The sequence below is a fragment of the Limanda limanda genome, chromosome 6 (assembly GCF_963576545.1).
Source record: "Limanda limanda chromosome 6, fLimLim1.1, whole genome shotgun sequence".
NCBI classification, from domain to species: Eukaryota; Metazoa; Chordata; class Actinopteri; order Pleuronectiformes; family Pleuronectidae; genus Limanda; species Limanda limanda.
Window position 1 is genome coordinate 6,389,380 of NC_083641.1, and position 16,597 is coordinate 6,405,976.

The following is a 16,597-nucleotide window of genomic DNA, read 5'->3' on the forward strand; positions in this document are numbered from 1 at the left end:
AAAACACAACTAATGTTTACTTTATACAAACGATCAATGCAAGTGTGTGTTTTGGGGCTTTAGGGTGGCAGAAAAGGGCTTTCAAACGTTTTGAATCTTTTTTTTTTTTTATAATTTATTTTTAAAGAAACAAAGATACAATGAACATACATACATAAAACGAAACAAAACAAACAAAAAGAAAGAAAAACACTTTTTGGTCACCTATACATTTTTACAGATGGTACACTGATGATGATAAATGTCAATTCATATAGTAACAGGTCAGTGATGATCCTGTGAGGTTAAAAACACAATCCATTTTTGCCAATACTGCAGATATTTGTCAAATCGTACATTCAGTGAAAAAAACATTCTCTCCATATTTTGAATATCAGTTACAGTATCTATCCAGTCAGTCTCTGTTGGGGGTTCAGCCTGTAGCCATTTTCGTGTTACAGCTTTCTTGCTGGCTGCTAATAGTATTTTTAACAAATATTTGTCTTGCACCTGGTGAGCTGCAATATTGCCCAAATAAACTGTAGAAAAGGAACAGTCAAATCCATCTCCAAAAACAGTCCGTATTACTTGTGTTACCACCTGCCAGTATGGCTGAATGGCTGGGCAGCTCCAAAATATATGGAAATGATCTGCCAGCTGCTCTCCACATTTCCTCCAACATAGACCCGTTCCTGCCTCACTTGTTTGTACACATTTTAATTTAGGAGTTATGAAATATCTCATCAGATTCCGCCAACAGAAATCCCTCTAAAGACCCGAGCTGGTGGAAGTGGACTGCACAGAGCACATATTTGACCAGTCCTCCTCTGAAATGACAAGTCCAGATTCTTTCTCCCATTTTAATCTAACCTTATCTGTTGAGTGTTTTCTACTGGATTGAATACTTGAGTATAATTTTGAAACAAGTTTCCTGTTGTCCATATTTTTATACATGTCAATGAATATGTCAATTAAATTAGCATCACATTTCTCCTTGGATTTAATCACATTATTGAAGTAGGTCCTGGTTTGTAAATACCTAAAAGAATCCAGTTTTTCCAAACCATACATCTCTGAAATTTTCTGAAAACTATCCAGTTCTCCCTTTGATGAGATTGAACAGTAAGAAGTGATGCCTATTCTATGCCAATACCTAAACCTCCCATCAATCCCTGCCGGCTTAAAGTCCGGGTCAAAAGCGACCCATCTCAACAGTCTAGACCGTCTTTCAAATAGTGGTGATCTACATTCTTTAAACCAGATTCTAAGAGGGACTTTGGTCCATTGATTTAAACTTTTAACATGCTGCTTGTACAAGATTTTGCTACCTAATATGGATTGTAGTGGTATATCCAGCTGTGAGGTTTCCAAATCCTTCCATTTTGCTATATACATTGGGTTACAGCAACATGCTAGTGGTCTTAATTGCGCCGCCTTGTAATAATCTGTTAAACATGGTAAAGATCTACCCCCTTTTTCTTTAGAAAGTTGCAAGTTCTTGGTCTTCTACCCCCCCATATGAATCTCGATATCCACCTATCCCATTCATTAAATTGTTGCAGTGGTACTTCAGCTGGCAAGGATTGAAAGAGATACAAGAGTCGGGGGAGTACATTCATTTTTATCGTTTCTATTCTATTATGCATATCTAAGGGAAGTTGGGACCACCTGTCGATATCTGCCCTGATGTTTTTACTTATGGGGCCATAATTGCTATCATATATTTTTGAAATGTCCTTAGGTATTTGAATTCCCAGATACTTTATGTCTGATGAGGTCCATTTGAAGCCAAATCTATTTAGCATGTCTTTCTGAGGGGTGTAGTTATAACTTAGAGTTTGCGTTTTTTGCACGTTTAATTTATATCCTGAGTGAGCTCCAAAATCTTTAAGCGAAGACATCAGTCTGGGAATGCTGACCTCTGGTGTCGTAATAAAAAGTAATACATCATCTGCATATAGACAAATCTTCTGCTGTGTACCTCTAATCATGACTCCTTTTATCACTTCCTCATCCCTGATTGACTGCGCCAGGGGCTCAATAAATAAAGCAAAGAGGGCGGGGCTGAGGGGGCAGCCTCTCTCCAAGTTGACAACCTGGGAGAGGTGTCCATTAATCTTTATTCTGGCATTTGGTGAGGAGTAAAGAGTTCTAATACAGTTAATAAAATCATCCTTAAAGCCAAATCTTCTCAACACCAACAACAGATATTTCCAGCGAACCGAGTCGAACGCTTTTTCCGCTTCTAAGCTAATCACTGTGGCTCCAATATTCCCCTTATTCACATGATCGATAACGTGTAGCACCCGTCTAATATTATCTTGTGTCTGCCTTTCACGCACAAAACCAGTTTGGTCTGGATCCACTAGTTCTACTATTATATGCTCTAACCTTTTTACTAATATTGACGCATACAACTTGTAGTCTATATTGAGTACAGAAATTGGTCTATATGAGCTGCATTCTTTTCTGTCCTTCCCCTCCTTAGGAATAACCGAAATGATTGCCTCCCTCCATGTACCTGGTGGTTCACCTTTTTTAAGTGTATAGTTAAAGCAATCAGAAAGCATAGGTGCTATTTGATCCTTAAAGGCCTTGTACCACTCGGCTGGGAAGCCGTCCGTACCCGGCGCTTTGTTTGCTTTTAACCTAGAGATTGCTTTCCCTATTTCCTCCATTGTAATCTCTGCCATCAGGGCTTTATTCTGTTCTTCACCTATTGAGGGTAGATCCATTGACTCCAGAAATGAGCTTATTTCCTGAGGGCTAGTTGTATTTGGTTCCTTATATAAGTCTCTATAGTAATTTTCAAAAACATGTTCAATATCCTCTAACTTATGGCATAATTTTTTAGTTCCAGGGTCCCTTATTTCATATATGGAGCTGTCTGCTTGTTGTTTCCTTAACCTCCATCCCAGAAGCTTCAGGGCCCTTGGTCCATTCTCATAGTATCTCTGTTTTGCAAATTTGGCTTTTTTCTCTAATTCTTCCTCACATAGTTTGTTTATTTCTTTTCTGACATTTCTTATTTGATCTAGAATATAAGCTTCCTTACTTTCAATGTGTTCACTTTCTAAAACTTTAAGATTCTCTTCTAAATCAGACAGTTTTTTATATCTTTCCTTTTTTCTGTGTGAGGTCAGTGCTATAAGCTTTCGTCTGATCACTGCTTTTGCAGCGTCCCACAAAACACTTGGCGATACTTCTCCATTATTGTTATTGTCCATATAATCTTTAAGTTCATTCTGCACATATTCCTTGCATGTCCTGTCATTCAAGATGCTTGTATTGAGTCGCCAGAGCGTGTTTTTCTTTTTATTATCCAGATGCACAGTTCAATAAACAGCTGAGTGGTCAGATATGTCTCTGACCCCTATTCTACAGTCTTTAAGTCTGTGTCTGTCTGAGTTGTAAGTAAAAAAATAGTCGATTCTTGAGTATACCCTTTTACTTGCTGAATAGAATGTAAATTGTTTTTCTTCTGGGTGGAAGTCCCTCCATACATCGATCAGATGTACACAACTGTCATAAAACGCAACTTATGTTTACTTTATACAAACGGTCAATGCAAGTGTGTGTTTTGGGGCTTTAGGGTGGCAGAAAAGGGCTTTCAAACGTTTTGAATCTTTAAACATGAAAGTATAATATACAGTTTAATGCTTAAGGGAATTCAGCAATTCAGGAAGCTTAACTTTGTTTTCTGTTCAAGTTCACTGTTTACGTGTGTTTCTTGCTCAGTTCCCCTGAAGAGCATTGAGGTGGAGCTGGAGGTGAGGGACCATGTGGCGACAGTGGTCTCCACTCTGAACTACGAGAACAAGGAGGACAAACCTCTGGAGGCTGTTTTCGTCTTCCCTCTGCCTGGAGATGCTGCTGTCTGTCACTTCAGTGCTCAGATTGGACAGACACAGATTGTAGCTGAGGTGAAGGAGAAACAGAAGGTGAGCTGGACAGTGATGTCTCACTCAGTGTGTCGGATCCTAAAGAACCAGTAAAACAGTGAGTGTAGATCACGTGTGTTGTGTCTGTGTCTTCAGGCTCGTGAGGATTATGATGATGCGCTGAGCGCCGGTCAGCAGGCCTTCCTGTTGGAGGAGAGCGAGCAGAGTCCAGATATATTCACTCTGAGTGTGGGCAGTCTGCCTCCAGGAGAGAGCGCCTCCGTCAGGCTGGAGTACGTCACTGAGCTGGCTGTGCAGGCGGATGACGGGCTGAGGTTTTGTCTGCCTGCTGTGCTCAACCCTCGTTACAAAGCTCAGGGTAGGAAACCCAGCCAGCACTTTGAACCCTTCAAACATCAACACACTAAAACCTTGGATTAACTGCGGCAGTCATATTTTCCATGTGACATGATTGTCTGCATTAATGCAAATGGCCTGTATTTATAGAGCTTCCAGTCTTTCCAACGCGCTGTATAGCATAAGTTGCATTCACCTAGTCATGCACTCAGCAACTCTTTAGGCAAACCTTTCATGCAATTTGGGCTTCAGTATATTGCATAAGGACACAGTGGAATGCACAATAGTGGCGCCAGGAATCAAACCACCAACCTTCTCTACCTCCTCAGCCACAGCTGCCCCAGTAGTACTATAAAAGAGGCCTGATATAGTGTAGTGTGTGGCTCTGTGTTTTTACATAACTTGGGATTTGGTTTAATGGACTCAAACCCTTCACCCTCCTCTCTATCTGCATAGTGGTGAGTAGATGATTTTTCGGTGAACTATCCCTTTAATACCTATACATGTCCATCCTCGAATAGCCACCAGCATCTTGTTTTAGTTTGCCCAGTGCCTATTACTGAGGGTTTGCTTAAATGTAATGCAATGATTTTTTGATAATTTCTAACTTAAGGCAGTGAAGTTGCTGGTGTGCAGGTGACCTCTGTTCCAGCCTCTCTGGTTCCCTACAGTCTGTCGTTTTCTGTCCGAGTGTCGTCTTCTCGTCCAATCTCCAAAGTCGAGTCCAGCTGCTCTCTGGAGTCTCTCCAGTACGGCAACACAGAGCAGACGCAGGCCACGGTAGGTTAACTGCTCACATGTCCACTGTGTGTGGTTGTTCCTCAGCACTGAGAGCTACAAATATAACTGAGTGTGCTTTGTGAACTGCAGGTCAAGTTGGCTGCAGGACACCTGTTTGACAGAGATGTTGAGCTGCTGATTTATTACAGAGATGCTCACAAGCCAACTGCTGTGGTGGAGGCAGGACAAGCCTCTGCTCAACCTGGTGAGTGAAAACGAGTCAGGTTGTTGTTTTGCACATTAGTAAAGTTGATCATCCTCGTCTTCCAACTTAAGGCCAATTTATGCCTCTCCGTTATTTCTATTACGGACAGATAAGACCGCCCTATCCGTCGTGAAACGTCCTCTCCGAGCGCCTCCGACAGCTTTTCGTACACGTCTGATTTTTCTAACTATCCGTCTTCATTTTGGAGACCCGACGGACCGCTCTTGGCTGTGATTGGTCCGCGAACGACATCATTTCCGTATGACGTCATTTCCGTATTTCCGGACATCAAACTTTCTGTTTACTTGTAGCAACAAACACGAACACAACTATGATTCTACGATTAATGTGACGTGTGTGTTAAGCCAGCGGAGTTGTCCGGCTGACGGTGGCTCGTTCGAGCACTGAGGGCATGTGTGCACGGTCACATACGGTTATAACGAGCTTTCAAAACGGCGCTAGCAGGCTAGGCTAGCCACCATGCTAACTGCGGTGGTAACAGTGCAAGAACCCGCCGTCATGACTTTAATTCCACTTCTATCATGACACTGTTTCTATAATACCGTCAGGTTAGAAGCAAACACTGGGTAGTAGTTAGTGCCGGGAGTCCCTGCTGACTGTGTGTGGAAGCTGGGGGGGAGCTAGGTCCGGGTAGCTTCTAGCTACATGTAGCCTCAAGCAGATTCAAGCTGTGGAATCAGCAACACAGTTCGGAAACAAGACAGGGGAACCGCTGCGCTAAGAAACGATTACATCAGCATCTTGACACGCTGGGTGTCACTTTATTTAGATCTGTTAGTTGCCATGGTTCAGTGTGTGGGACGCAAGCTAACATGTCAACAGAGACACGTGGACTTCTTCTTCCCAAATGGGGTAGGCTTCTCTGAGCTCGTCTTCCGCTGCGCCACCTATGGGTTTGGCGGGGAATTGTTTTTAGACGGATAGTCGTCGGAGAAGTAAAAATCAAAAAGACACTTTGTCTCCCGCTGAGACCTCTCCGAGAAACGGATACGTAGAAGTATATAAGAGCCTTTACTTACACGTGTTGGAATAAATGATGTTTCAGGGAGTCTGATGGGCGACCCAGTCCTGATGCTGAGCCTGTACCCTGAGTTCCCCCAGTCTGTGATGTCTTCACTCGCCTCACAGGGAGAGTTTGTGCTTCTACTGGATCGATCTGGGAGTATGGGTAGTCCAATGAGTAATGGCAAGCGGCAAGAAACTCGAATTGCCAGTGCCAGGGTATTCAGCGAGTGTAAACTCTGTCTTTTTAACTTTTCATAGTGTCTCACACACAGTTACCTTCACCATCTTATTTCTACTTCCCTCAGGATACTCTACTGCTCCTGTTGAAGAGCTTACCAATGGGCTGCTACTTCAACATCTACAGTTTCGGCTCCAGCTTTGAACACATCTTCCCGTAAGTCACTCAACAACACACAACAGGTATCCTCCTGTCCTTGTTGTTAATGCTTGTTTGTGCATGTGTGTTTACATGTTTTCATGCACATGTTCGATCGCAGAAAGAGTGTGGAGTACAGTGAGAAGACCTTAGAAGAGGCCCTGAAGAAAGTCGAATCGATGCAGGCAAATCTGGGAGGAACAGAGATTCTGAAGCCCCTCTCAAATATTTTAAGCCAGACCTGCATTTCTAATCAACCTCGACAAGTAACTCACTCACATACACACACAGCCATGAATACACACAATTTCAATAGTATAAATGAAAAGGCTATTTCTGTATTTCTATGTTTGTTCCAGCCTATACTGGCAAACTCAAGACAGATGTTTTAGATCTGATGATCACACTGCTATTACCAATCCGTCTGTAAACTCAGTTTAACCCGCTCCAATAATGATCATATAGACAAATAAATACAGAAAAGATTTAATACATAGTAGAAGAAATACATCAATAAATACATTTTAAAGTAAATCAATGCACTTCTTCATAGTGTTTAACATGCATGTCATCAACATAACTTAAGACTATACCATTCCATTAGCACAGAATTCCCAATGTCTTTTTTAAATGGTACATATAAATCTGAACAATGACGCTCATACTTGTGACCATTGTATTTGATTCCACCATTAAAAACAGTTGTGTTACTACAGAGGCATCTTAACAGTGCTCTCACAGAACTACGTAGATGACTCTGCATGTTACTGGGTGTGCTGGTATGTAACTCCTGTGTACACTCTCCTCCCCAGGTTTTTGTCTTCACTGACGGAGAAGTGTCAAACACCAAAGAAGTGATTGATCTGGTGAAGAAGAATTCAGGTTCCCACAGGTGAAACCACAGAGTCCTGCTCACAGTGTGTCCCATGTTGTAATGCTGTCTGTGTTAAACACTTAACTACTGTGTTGTAGGTGTTTCTCTTTTGGGATCGGGGAAGGGGCCAGCTCTGCTCTTATCAATGGGTTGGCCAAGGAAGGAGGAGGTCACGCTCAGTTCATCACAGGAACCGACAGGATGCAACCTAAAGTAAGAAAGACATTAAACATGGCAAAACTGTGGTGTTACACACTGCTGAAACAACTCAATACAAATCATGGCTTCAGTAAGGTCAGGACATGATCCTTATCACCAAAAGCTATCTTGACATCCTTCTATGTATTGCTCTGCTTTTTCATCCTAAATGTTGTGCTTTCTTTAATTTATGCATCTGTCAAACGTCAGAAACGTCATCAACACTCCCAATAGCTCGCGGTGAATCCTGCAGAGGATTTTCTGTTGTCTGCAGACTTTTTCTAGGGGACTGGCAGAACCGTAGAATAACTTGAGGATCTCTGGAGTTCAGTGAATGTTTGAAAGCAGCTTCAGTTTCTGTTCCTACTTTTGAAAACTGTATTTTCCCCATCAGGTGATGCAGTCGCTGAGATTTGCTCTGCAGCCAGCTGTGGTGGACATCTCAGTCACATGGGATTTGCCAACAGGAGTGTCTGTGACTGTTCTTTCGCCACCACTCACAGCCCTTTTCCAGGGTCAAAGGTCACTGATTTATGCCCAACTCACCGGACAGGTGGGTGCAGCACACTCCTAAAATAAAATACCTCTCTTCCCAGCATATTATTATTCATTAATTCATGTTTATTAGTGAAAACACCATGTTTATATTCAATTCTTGATATAATTCAGAGTTCAGAGGCAGCAGAGGGCTCTGTGACCGTGAAGTACAGCCTGGCAGGTCATCTCTCTCAGAACCAGCTTCACTTCCCTCTCAAACCTCCAGAGGACAATGGGTACAACGTTTGAGTTTAATCATTAACATAGAATAAACTAACTTGAATAATTAGAAATTGCACCAAGCTGTACAAAACAGGGTTGTTTTTAATACAAGAAAAATGCACTGTTACATGTCATTTACTGATAGACACACAAACAAAAACAGTTGATAGTATTATTCATCTATGAATTTGACTTGTTTCATCACAGTGAGTGACACATTTCTATCAATAAAGATGCTTATTTTTCTTACCATAGAAATCAAACTCTGAATATTAGAGTAAGAAAATCTCAAGTTGATTTACACCTCTGGCATTTTGTAGCTCATTAGTTAAAAGTGTAGCAGTAATGATATAACTGGCATGTGTATATATACTGAGTAGTAATCTGATGTATTGAGACCTCATGAGATGTTTTAGCTCTGTGTTCACTCTCCTGTATGCAGACTAACAGTCCACAGGTTGAGTGCTCGGACTCTGATCCGCTCCCTAGAGACAGAGGAGAGAGAACACAGAGGACAGCAAGACGGAGGAGTGAAGGAGAAGATGGTGCAGCTCAGTGTCCAATCAGGAGTGAGCAGCTCCTACACGGCCTTCATTGCCGTCAACAAAGGCAACGGCGAGCCTATTAGAGGACCTCTGGTGCGGAGACCTGTTCCAACACCTGGTAAGCAAATAGCAAAGGAAAAACCGATACCAAGAGTCTGTAGATCCAAGACTTTTTGACCACCTCTGCCTACTATGCTGTTGACATAACATCTCCATCCTTCTGTGGTGGAGCCCACGTAGGTTGAACTTGTTCTCGAGCATCCCCTGCCATTGGTTCGCGATTTTTCCATCCTTGTATCACTGTCGGTAGTTTCTAACCACCGCTGACTAGCTCCCCCCACACACCCAGCCCCCTCAAGCCTCAGCGTGTCGAGGTAGCTTGAACCAGTCGTCTGGTCATGACAAAGGTCCAGGCCACAGTCTCTCAGGTCTTTGATACCTGGCTATTTCTCCTGCATCCAACATACTGACTGCAAGACCTGACTGTTCTCTCACTTTGTGCTTTATCCCTGTCATGAGCTGTTGTTGTGACTCATTTGCTTGATCTGTGAGTGGTCATAATGTTTTGGCTCATTGGCTCTTTCACAGAGACTTAAAGAGAAATAAATAAGAATAGGAAAAATAAATTTAACATATTGGGCCGGTTTCGGAGACAAGGCTTAAGCCTAGTCCCAGACTAAAATGCTGTTTGAGCTGGCTTAACTGAAATTCACTTGCACAGACGTAGCTTAAAATAGTCGTGGATTAAGCCTGTTCTGGATTAAACAAAGCCGATTGCAAAATTGAGCATTAGAGCTACTCCAGGACTAAATTGGACTGAATTGAAGCTTAAACTAATCTGCCAAGGAGGCAGGTTTAAGTCCCGCTTAGTAGGCTAGGCTACTGTTTGTGAAACTGAGCTTGGATTGTTTGGGAGCATGGACTATTTGGAATATCTAAATGAGGACCAACATGCACGACAAAGGCCAGCCAGACGAATACTGTTGGATAGGAGTGATCCATTGAATCAGTTTGATGAAATAACTTTTCGAGACCGCTTTCGTATGCACAAGGAAAATGCATTGGAGATAATTACTTTGCTTGAGCCTAGACTTTCCTCTCTGTCTCAAAGAGGAAGGCCTGTGTCCAATCAACTGCATGTTCTGATCACTTTGAGGTTCTTGGCATGTGGAATCTTTCATCGTGAAACTGGTGATTTGTGTGGTGTCAGTGAACCAACTGTATGTAGAATAGTTCACAAAGTCTGCAGTGCCATTTGTGAACTGAGGAGTCTTTACATCAAGTTCCCTGATGCTGCTGGGCAAGCCAACTATAAAGTGCAATTCTATGAATATGGGCACTTCCCAGGAGTGATTGGCTGTATAGACGGATGTCATGTTCCCATCAAGTGTCCATCAACTCCTGATGCAGAGGAATACAGGAATCGTAAGAACTGTTTTTCAATCAATGTTCAGGGTGTATGCACTCCTAATTTGGAGTGCATACACCCTCATTGTTGCCTGTTGGAAAGGTGCAACCCATGATTCAAGGATTTTTCTCAACTCTTCATTGTGTGCACAATTTGAGAGAGGACAACATAGTGGACTAATACTTGGTGATAGTGGATATGGTCAGAGTAACTATTTATTCACACCACATCTAAATCCCACAACAGCTGAGCAGCAAAGGTACAACAGAGCTCATATCCGTACTAGAGGGATGATCGAGCGTATGTTTGGAGTATGGAAAACTCGATTCCAGTGCTTACGAAATACTGTCACGGGTATGGTGAGGACCCAAATGCAGCACAGGCAGACGAGATCTTAATTGGTAATGAACTTTATTTTTCACTGCAGTCTTAAACAGTTCTTAACAGTGGCAGGGTGAAAAGTCTTTGTTCCCAGTGATCTTCAGCGAGATCTGGCAAGGAGTGAGTCTGGTGTTGCTGAGTGAAGGCAAGGTCCACAGCAGGAGGATTACCTAGATGCAGACAGGTTCAGTGGTGAGCTGTGTAGCAGGCCGGAGCAGGTAGCAAGCAGGTAGCAAGCAGGTAGCAGGCAGATAGCAGGCAGATAGCAGGCAGATAGCAGGTAGCAGGCCGGAGCAGGTAGCAGGCAGGTAGCAGGCAGATAACAGGTAGCAGGCCGGAGCAGGTAGCAGGCAGGTAGCAGGCAGATAACAGGTAGCAGGCCGGAGAGAGAAATGCTGGAGGTCAGGCATTTACGCAAGACAATCTGGCACTGAAGCAGAGACAGGAGCAGGCTTATATGCAGCCAGGGCTGTCACAGGTGTGGAGAGTTGGCCTGATGAGGGGGCGTGGCTAACAGGTAGAGTGGAGCAGAGACAGAGGAGTGGAAAAATACCAGCAGACAGGAGATGAGCAGACTGTGACAAATACGCTTCGTTTCAAGCCAAGAAGATGCTGCAAAGTGATCATTGCTACAGCTGTGCTGCACAACTACCTGAAGCAGCATGGCTGTCCAGATCTGCCAATGGAAGATCAGGATGATGCAGATGTGCCCATGGTGGCAGAGGCAGCCATTGACCAGCGAGGACTTGCACACAGAGCTGCTTTCACAGTGCAGCACTTCAGCATTTAAATATGGAATGTATTCATTATGGTATAGTTTTGCTTGCATACTGTTTCTGTACAAAATTACAATAATGTAGCAAAATTAAACGAGTGAACCAAGGCTGGTTAAAATGTAGTTTGTGATGATTAATACTGACTCACACTCACATGCCAAATGACAATACATTTATTTTTATTTTTCACAATTCCTCATATTCACCATGGCTACTGGTATGCAGAATTCTTTTTTGGAGCATAGCCCTCTCTCCCAATTTCATATCCAGTTCAACCTCTAGAATTCTCATTTTCATTTCATGTTCTTCTTTTAAATATTCAATTTTACGCTCATGAAATTCTCTGGCTAACTTTTCATGCATAGTTATTAGAAAAAAAGACCACTGTTCCAAACTCAAATCAACTAATATGGTCCTGTAACCAATTTACTTCCTAAGGTATATTTACCATTTGTGCTCAGTTCTCCATGTTCACTGTCCAAATGGTCATTGTCTGGTATACCATCCAGAGGTTGCTGGTGCTCTATTATACCAGACAGCAAGTCACCCAATTCATCACATGTGTCCTTTATTGGAGGTCCACCACCTGTAATAAATCGCTCTCTTCTGCTTGCTGCATTCTCTTTTTTTAATCCCAGTTTAATGTTTTTCCATAGAACCTATGAAGGCAGATATCATTCATTAGTTTTCTTTTTTGATGTCACAAAAATAGTAATATGGGAAATCTGAAATACTGGTACTGATAAGGCATAATAAAAATAAGCTTGTCTCCTGATAATTTAGGTCATGGTGGAGAAATGATTTTATTTTATATTTCTTTCCCCCTCACATATAGGTATGGATTTTCCTTTGTGCAACATATCTTACTCTACCACCATGTTTAACATGCATATGCCCCTTTAAAATAGGTTACTATCCTTTTAAACAGGATATTCATTCAATGTGAATGCTACAAGCAGCAGGAGTATTGTATTTGGGTAGGCCATAAATAAGCAGGGTATAGGCAACAGGAAACAAACACATATTTTTGTGCCTAATAATGAAGATTAATTCACCTGCAGTTGTTGTACTGTTCTTGTGGTGACATCTTCATTTGCATTGAATTCATTGCCAATTGCAGTACAAGCACTTCTTTTCTTCTGTTCAATAGCAGCAGTATGGATTTTGCTTTCAATGACTGGATGGTTCGATACAATTAGTTTTAGTAGTGTTTTTTCATGCTCACTATAATTTTTGGAGCGAATTCTCTTTGCCTCTGCCATTGTGTTGTCTCAAAATTCACTGCAACAATGGTGTTTCATACTCCATTTCAGGTTTTCATGAGCACAATTGGACCAACAGCCTGTGCTTCCACTTAGTCTAATGAGGCTTGAACCAGGTGTTCTCATTAAGCTTACTCCAGGACTCCATAGTCTCAGACTAACTAAGCCAAATTTATGCCATGTTCATGCAAGCCACTTAAATAGCCAGGATTAACTAGTCTGACTTAGGCCTACTCCAGTCTTGATTTAAGCCCTGTCTCCGAAACCGGGCCATTGTGTTCAAATGGAGTAAACGTTGGAGGTTACACCCAGGCGAGAGGTTGAACACCATGGAGGCAAGATAGATTAGATGTTGGAAAGGCAATGGTGGTGGTAATGACGGATGTCGTTGGAAGGCTTCTGATTGGCCAACTGAAGGGAGATGACCCAGAATCCTTAGTTGAGGTTGTGTAAAGGTGGAGTGTGTAGCTCATTGATCGTAGTACTAAACTGACAGCTGAATGAGAAGTGAGAACATGCTCAACTTTGACTGCTTACAAGTGGTTGGTTCAAGGCGCGTGATTGGATGAAAGGAGAAAATGAGTAGGTGGAGTCTCAAGATAGCAGGAACTGTGGATGTGACCTCTGAGGCATGTGGTGACAGTCTTCTATTCTCAACTTCCACTAAGTGTCATTACTCCTAATATACAATTCACTCTTATTGGTTTTAATTTGTACATAAGAACTTAATTTCCAACTGTGCTAAGTGTGTTTGTATGTACACATTTGCTGATGTGTTCATATGCCCATGTATGTTTATATGTATGTAAATAGATGCAATTATTATATTATGTTAAATTGAATATATTTGAACAACTTGACTATTTTAAGTATTCATTAAGTTGTTATTGTGAGATATAAATGAGCTCAGAAACCAGTAGTTTCATCACTATTTATTGTTCACTAATTCTCATGTTGTTCACTTAACCTCAAACTTCTTATTTCTCACAGCTCTCATGAAGGCATGCGGTTACAGGATGAGGAGATGTAAGTAACACACACATTGCCATTTTTAGAAATACAGTAAATTGATGTAAAGCTTGTTTTGCTGCTTGTCTCTTCACTCTCATAAACAAAGTATCTCGGGAACACTGAGATAATAAAGTCAAATTAGCTACAAAGGTTCACTTGGACTAAAAGACCTGATTAGAATTTGACAGTCAAAAATGTTTTTTGGCCATAACAAATGGCGAGGTGGTAATTCTATTTTTTATATATGTCTGACGGACACTTGGATGACACCACAGGAGCAGAATGGAGGCACGTTGCGATTTCTCTGTTATTTTATTACGTCTAAAGAAGAGGTCGTCATTGACTTCAATTGAATTGGATTTGGTTGCATCAAAGTTTACCCCTCAGACTCCAGTGTTTTGTGAACTCAAACACTTCACTCACCCTTCCATCGGCATAGTGATGACTAGATAATTGAGTGATTTTTCATTTTCTGTAAAATATCCCTTAAAGGAGCTATACCATTATGCTGGGTGAGATCACAAACCATTACCAGTGGTTTTATTCTCACACTACTCTGCTCTTCCATCAGCTTGTGCAATGGGAGCAGCGCCTACTGGTTTACCAATGAGAGCTTGCAGTGTACAAGCTGAGATGATCCACGAAATGTGTCGTCCCACTTGTAAGTAGACCAGTGCACACATCTGCCAAACATCCATTTATGACACTATTTGTTCATATTTACTCTTTGCCTTGAAATCTGATCATTTGTATTGTGTTTTCTTTGTGTTTTTTTCCAGTACCATCAGAGGGCGTGGGAGCTGGAAACGCACCGTTGGGTCGCTGTGTGCAGACTAGTAACCATGTAGCCTCTAGTAAGTAGACTAATACCTTTTGTAGTCTTTTGTGGGCCTTTTTGATCAGGCTGAAACATGTGGATCATTACAAGCAAGGGGGTTATGTCTTCTCCTGGATTTCTACAGACATTATAATAGGAGGACAGAAACTATGGAGCCTCTCACTTGGACATTTGCGTTCACATACACACCACCCCTGGAGAAAATACAGAGGATCTGCAGAGTTCAGTGCATGAGGGCTGGGGAATGACCTAAGAAAGAACATGTTACATTTTGGTGCCGATTCAGATCAGGGAGTGGATCCAAAAATACTTCTTCACTTTCATTAACATTAAGAGGCATTTTTCAACACTTTCGCTAATTTCTCAGAGAATAATTCATGGATCTTGATGGAAAAAAATCATATGAAAACCTCACTAAGTAAGTGATGTAGCTATGGGATGAATGGATAGATATTCTCATACTTTTTTCTTCAGTGTCAATTCTGGCTCAATCAAAGCAGCCACCCAGAGACCCTTTGCTGCAGCTGGTCTCCCTGCAGAAGGCGTCTGGCTGCTGGCTGCTGGATCCGGCTCTGGCTGCTGCTGTGGGAAAGACCAGCGAGGAGGTGGAGAACACAAAGCCTTCAGCTGTGAGTTACTGTCAAAAATAATAACACAAATTAATAATGGGTTCTTGTTTTAAAATAATGCAGTGATATTATATTGTGACCACCCATCTGCAAAGATACATTTTTTAAGTTTATGCAACTGAATCTCTTATCATGTTGTTGTATTAAGTTGTTCAGATTCAGCCTGATGATCCGTGATGGCCTTATTTTCCCATTTGAAACTCTCATGTATGTTTGATCTTTTGGTTTTTCTCTCTTCTGTTGTACCTTTTTTTGCATGATTTTCTTTTTGATTTGCTGAAATAGGTGAACCAGGAAGTGTGGGCCACCATTCTGGCTCTGATCTGGCTTCATGGCTTCAAGATGGATGCTAAGGAAGAGTGGGAGCTTCTGGCTATGAAGGCTGTGTCCTGGCTCCGTGCTCAGAATGGTAACAATCATAATATTAAGAGCTGTTGTTTTTAACAATGTATACCGGATAACATCAGCTTCTGATGATTTGTATTGTGTTTTTCTTTTTTTTCAAGTACCATCAGAGGGCATGGAAGCTGGAAACACACTGTTGGGTTGCCATGTGCAGAAAGACGCCATGGGGCTCTGAGGATTTTGTATTGTATGGGTGAACATTTAACAGCATTTATTTAGTCTCACTTTAACCCAACAATAAAGTCCTGTTTTATCATGTTTTCCATTTTCATTCTGTTTGTTTGTTTGTTTGTAAGCATATTGTGCAAAAACTTTTGGAAATATTTCAAGAAACTTGGCAGAAGCATATGATATCAGGTTGATTGAAGAACCCATTAAATGTTGGTGTGGCTCCAGGACTTTTTTCTTTTTCTTTACCATTACTTTGACTTTGCATTTTTTGTTTTTCACATTTGCTCAGTGATCAGCTGCGTCATGATCAGAGCAGAAGCTGCAGCTGGTTTGTACCGAGCTGGAGTTTCTGTTTCCTCCTCCTCCTCTCTGCTCTCACTGGAACTAATAAATACTCGTCACTAGTTATCAGGACCCGATCAGCACATGAAGTCACTCAGTGTTTGTTTGATTCACTCCAGAGTTTATGAGGCTGCATTTAAACATCATGAAAAAGGACTCGTCAACATGTGCTCAGTACAACACGAGACGTGACGCTCACGGTCAGGACTACTGACACCTAAATCATGCCAATAAAAAATTACCTTCACTAACCCTAACCCTCTGAACTTGAACTAGTTAATTTTAAGTGTGAACTGGCTCAACACTGCCAACAGCTACTGGACACCAGTGAGCAGTGATGGCGAGATGAAGCTTCATGTAGCATCGAAGCTTTCCACCCAATTGGTTCACTCGT

At 41.8% G+C, this 16,597-nt stretch overlaps 1 protein-coding gene across 1 annotated transcript in view; it reads left to right on the forward strand.

The window, feature by feature from the left end:
* The window catches only part of LOC133003496 (von Willebrand factor A domain-containing protein 5A-like), a 20,072-nt gene extending 3,984 nt beyond the window's left edge, over positions 1-16,088 (forward strand). Inside the window, exons 3-20 of the mRNA XM_061073244.1 lie at positions 3,718-3,920; positions 4,017-4,239; positions 4,831-4,997; positions 5,088-5,202; positions 6,269-6,444; positions 6,534-6,622; positions 6,726-6,870; positions 7,417-7,496; positions 7,577-7,691; positions 8,071-8,229; positions 8,346-8,449; positions 8,878-9,098; positions 13,798-13,833; positions 14,390-14,479; positions 14,598-14,672; positions 15,131-15,285; positions 15,571-15,694; positions 15,792-16,088. Of these exons, the coding sequence (XP_060929227.1) occupies positions 3,718-3,920; positions 4,017-4,239; positions 4,831-4,997; positions 5,088-5,202; positions 6,269-6,444; positions 6,534-6,622; positions 6,726-6,870; positions 7,417-7,496; positions 7,577-7,691; positions 8,071-8,229; positions 8,346-8,449; positions 8,878-9,098; positions 13,798-13,833; positions 14,390-14,479; positions 14,598-14,672; positions 15,131-15,285; positions 15,571-15,694; positions 15,792-15,865 (2,351 nt within the window). The 3' untranslated portion in view covers positions 15,866-16,088. The remainder of the gene's footprint in view (positions 1-3,717; positions 3,921-4,016; positions 4,240-4,830; positions 4,998-5,087; positions 5,203-6,268; positions 6,445-6,533; positions 6,623-6,725; positions 6,871-7,416; positions 7,497-7,576; positions 7,692-8,070; positions 8,230-8,345; positions 8,450-8,877; positions 9,099-13,797; positions 13,834-14,389; positions 14,480-14,597; positions 14,673-15,130; positions 15,286-15,570; positions 15,695-15,791) is intronic.
* Positions 16,089-16,597: the final 509 nt, after the last annotated feature.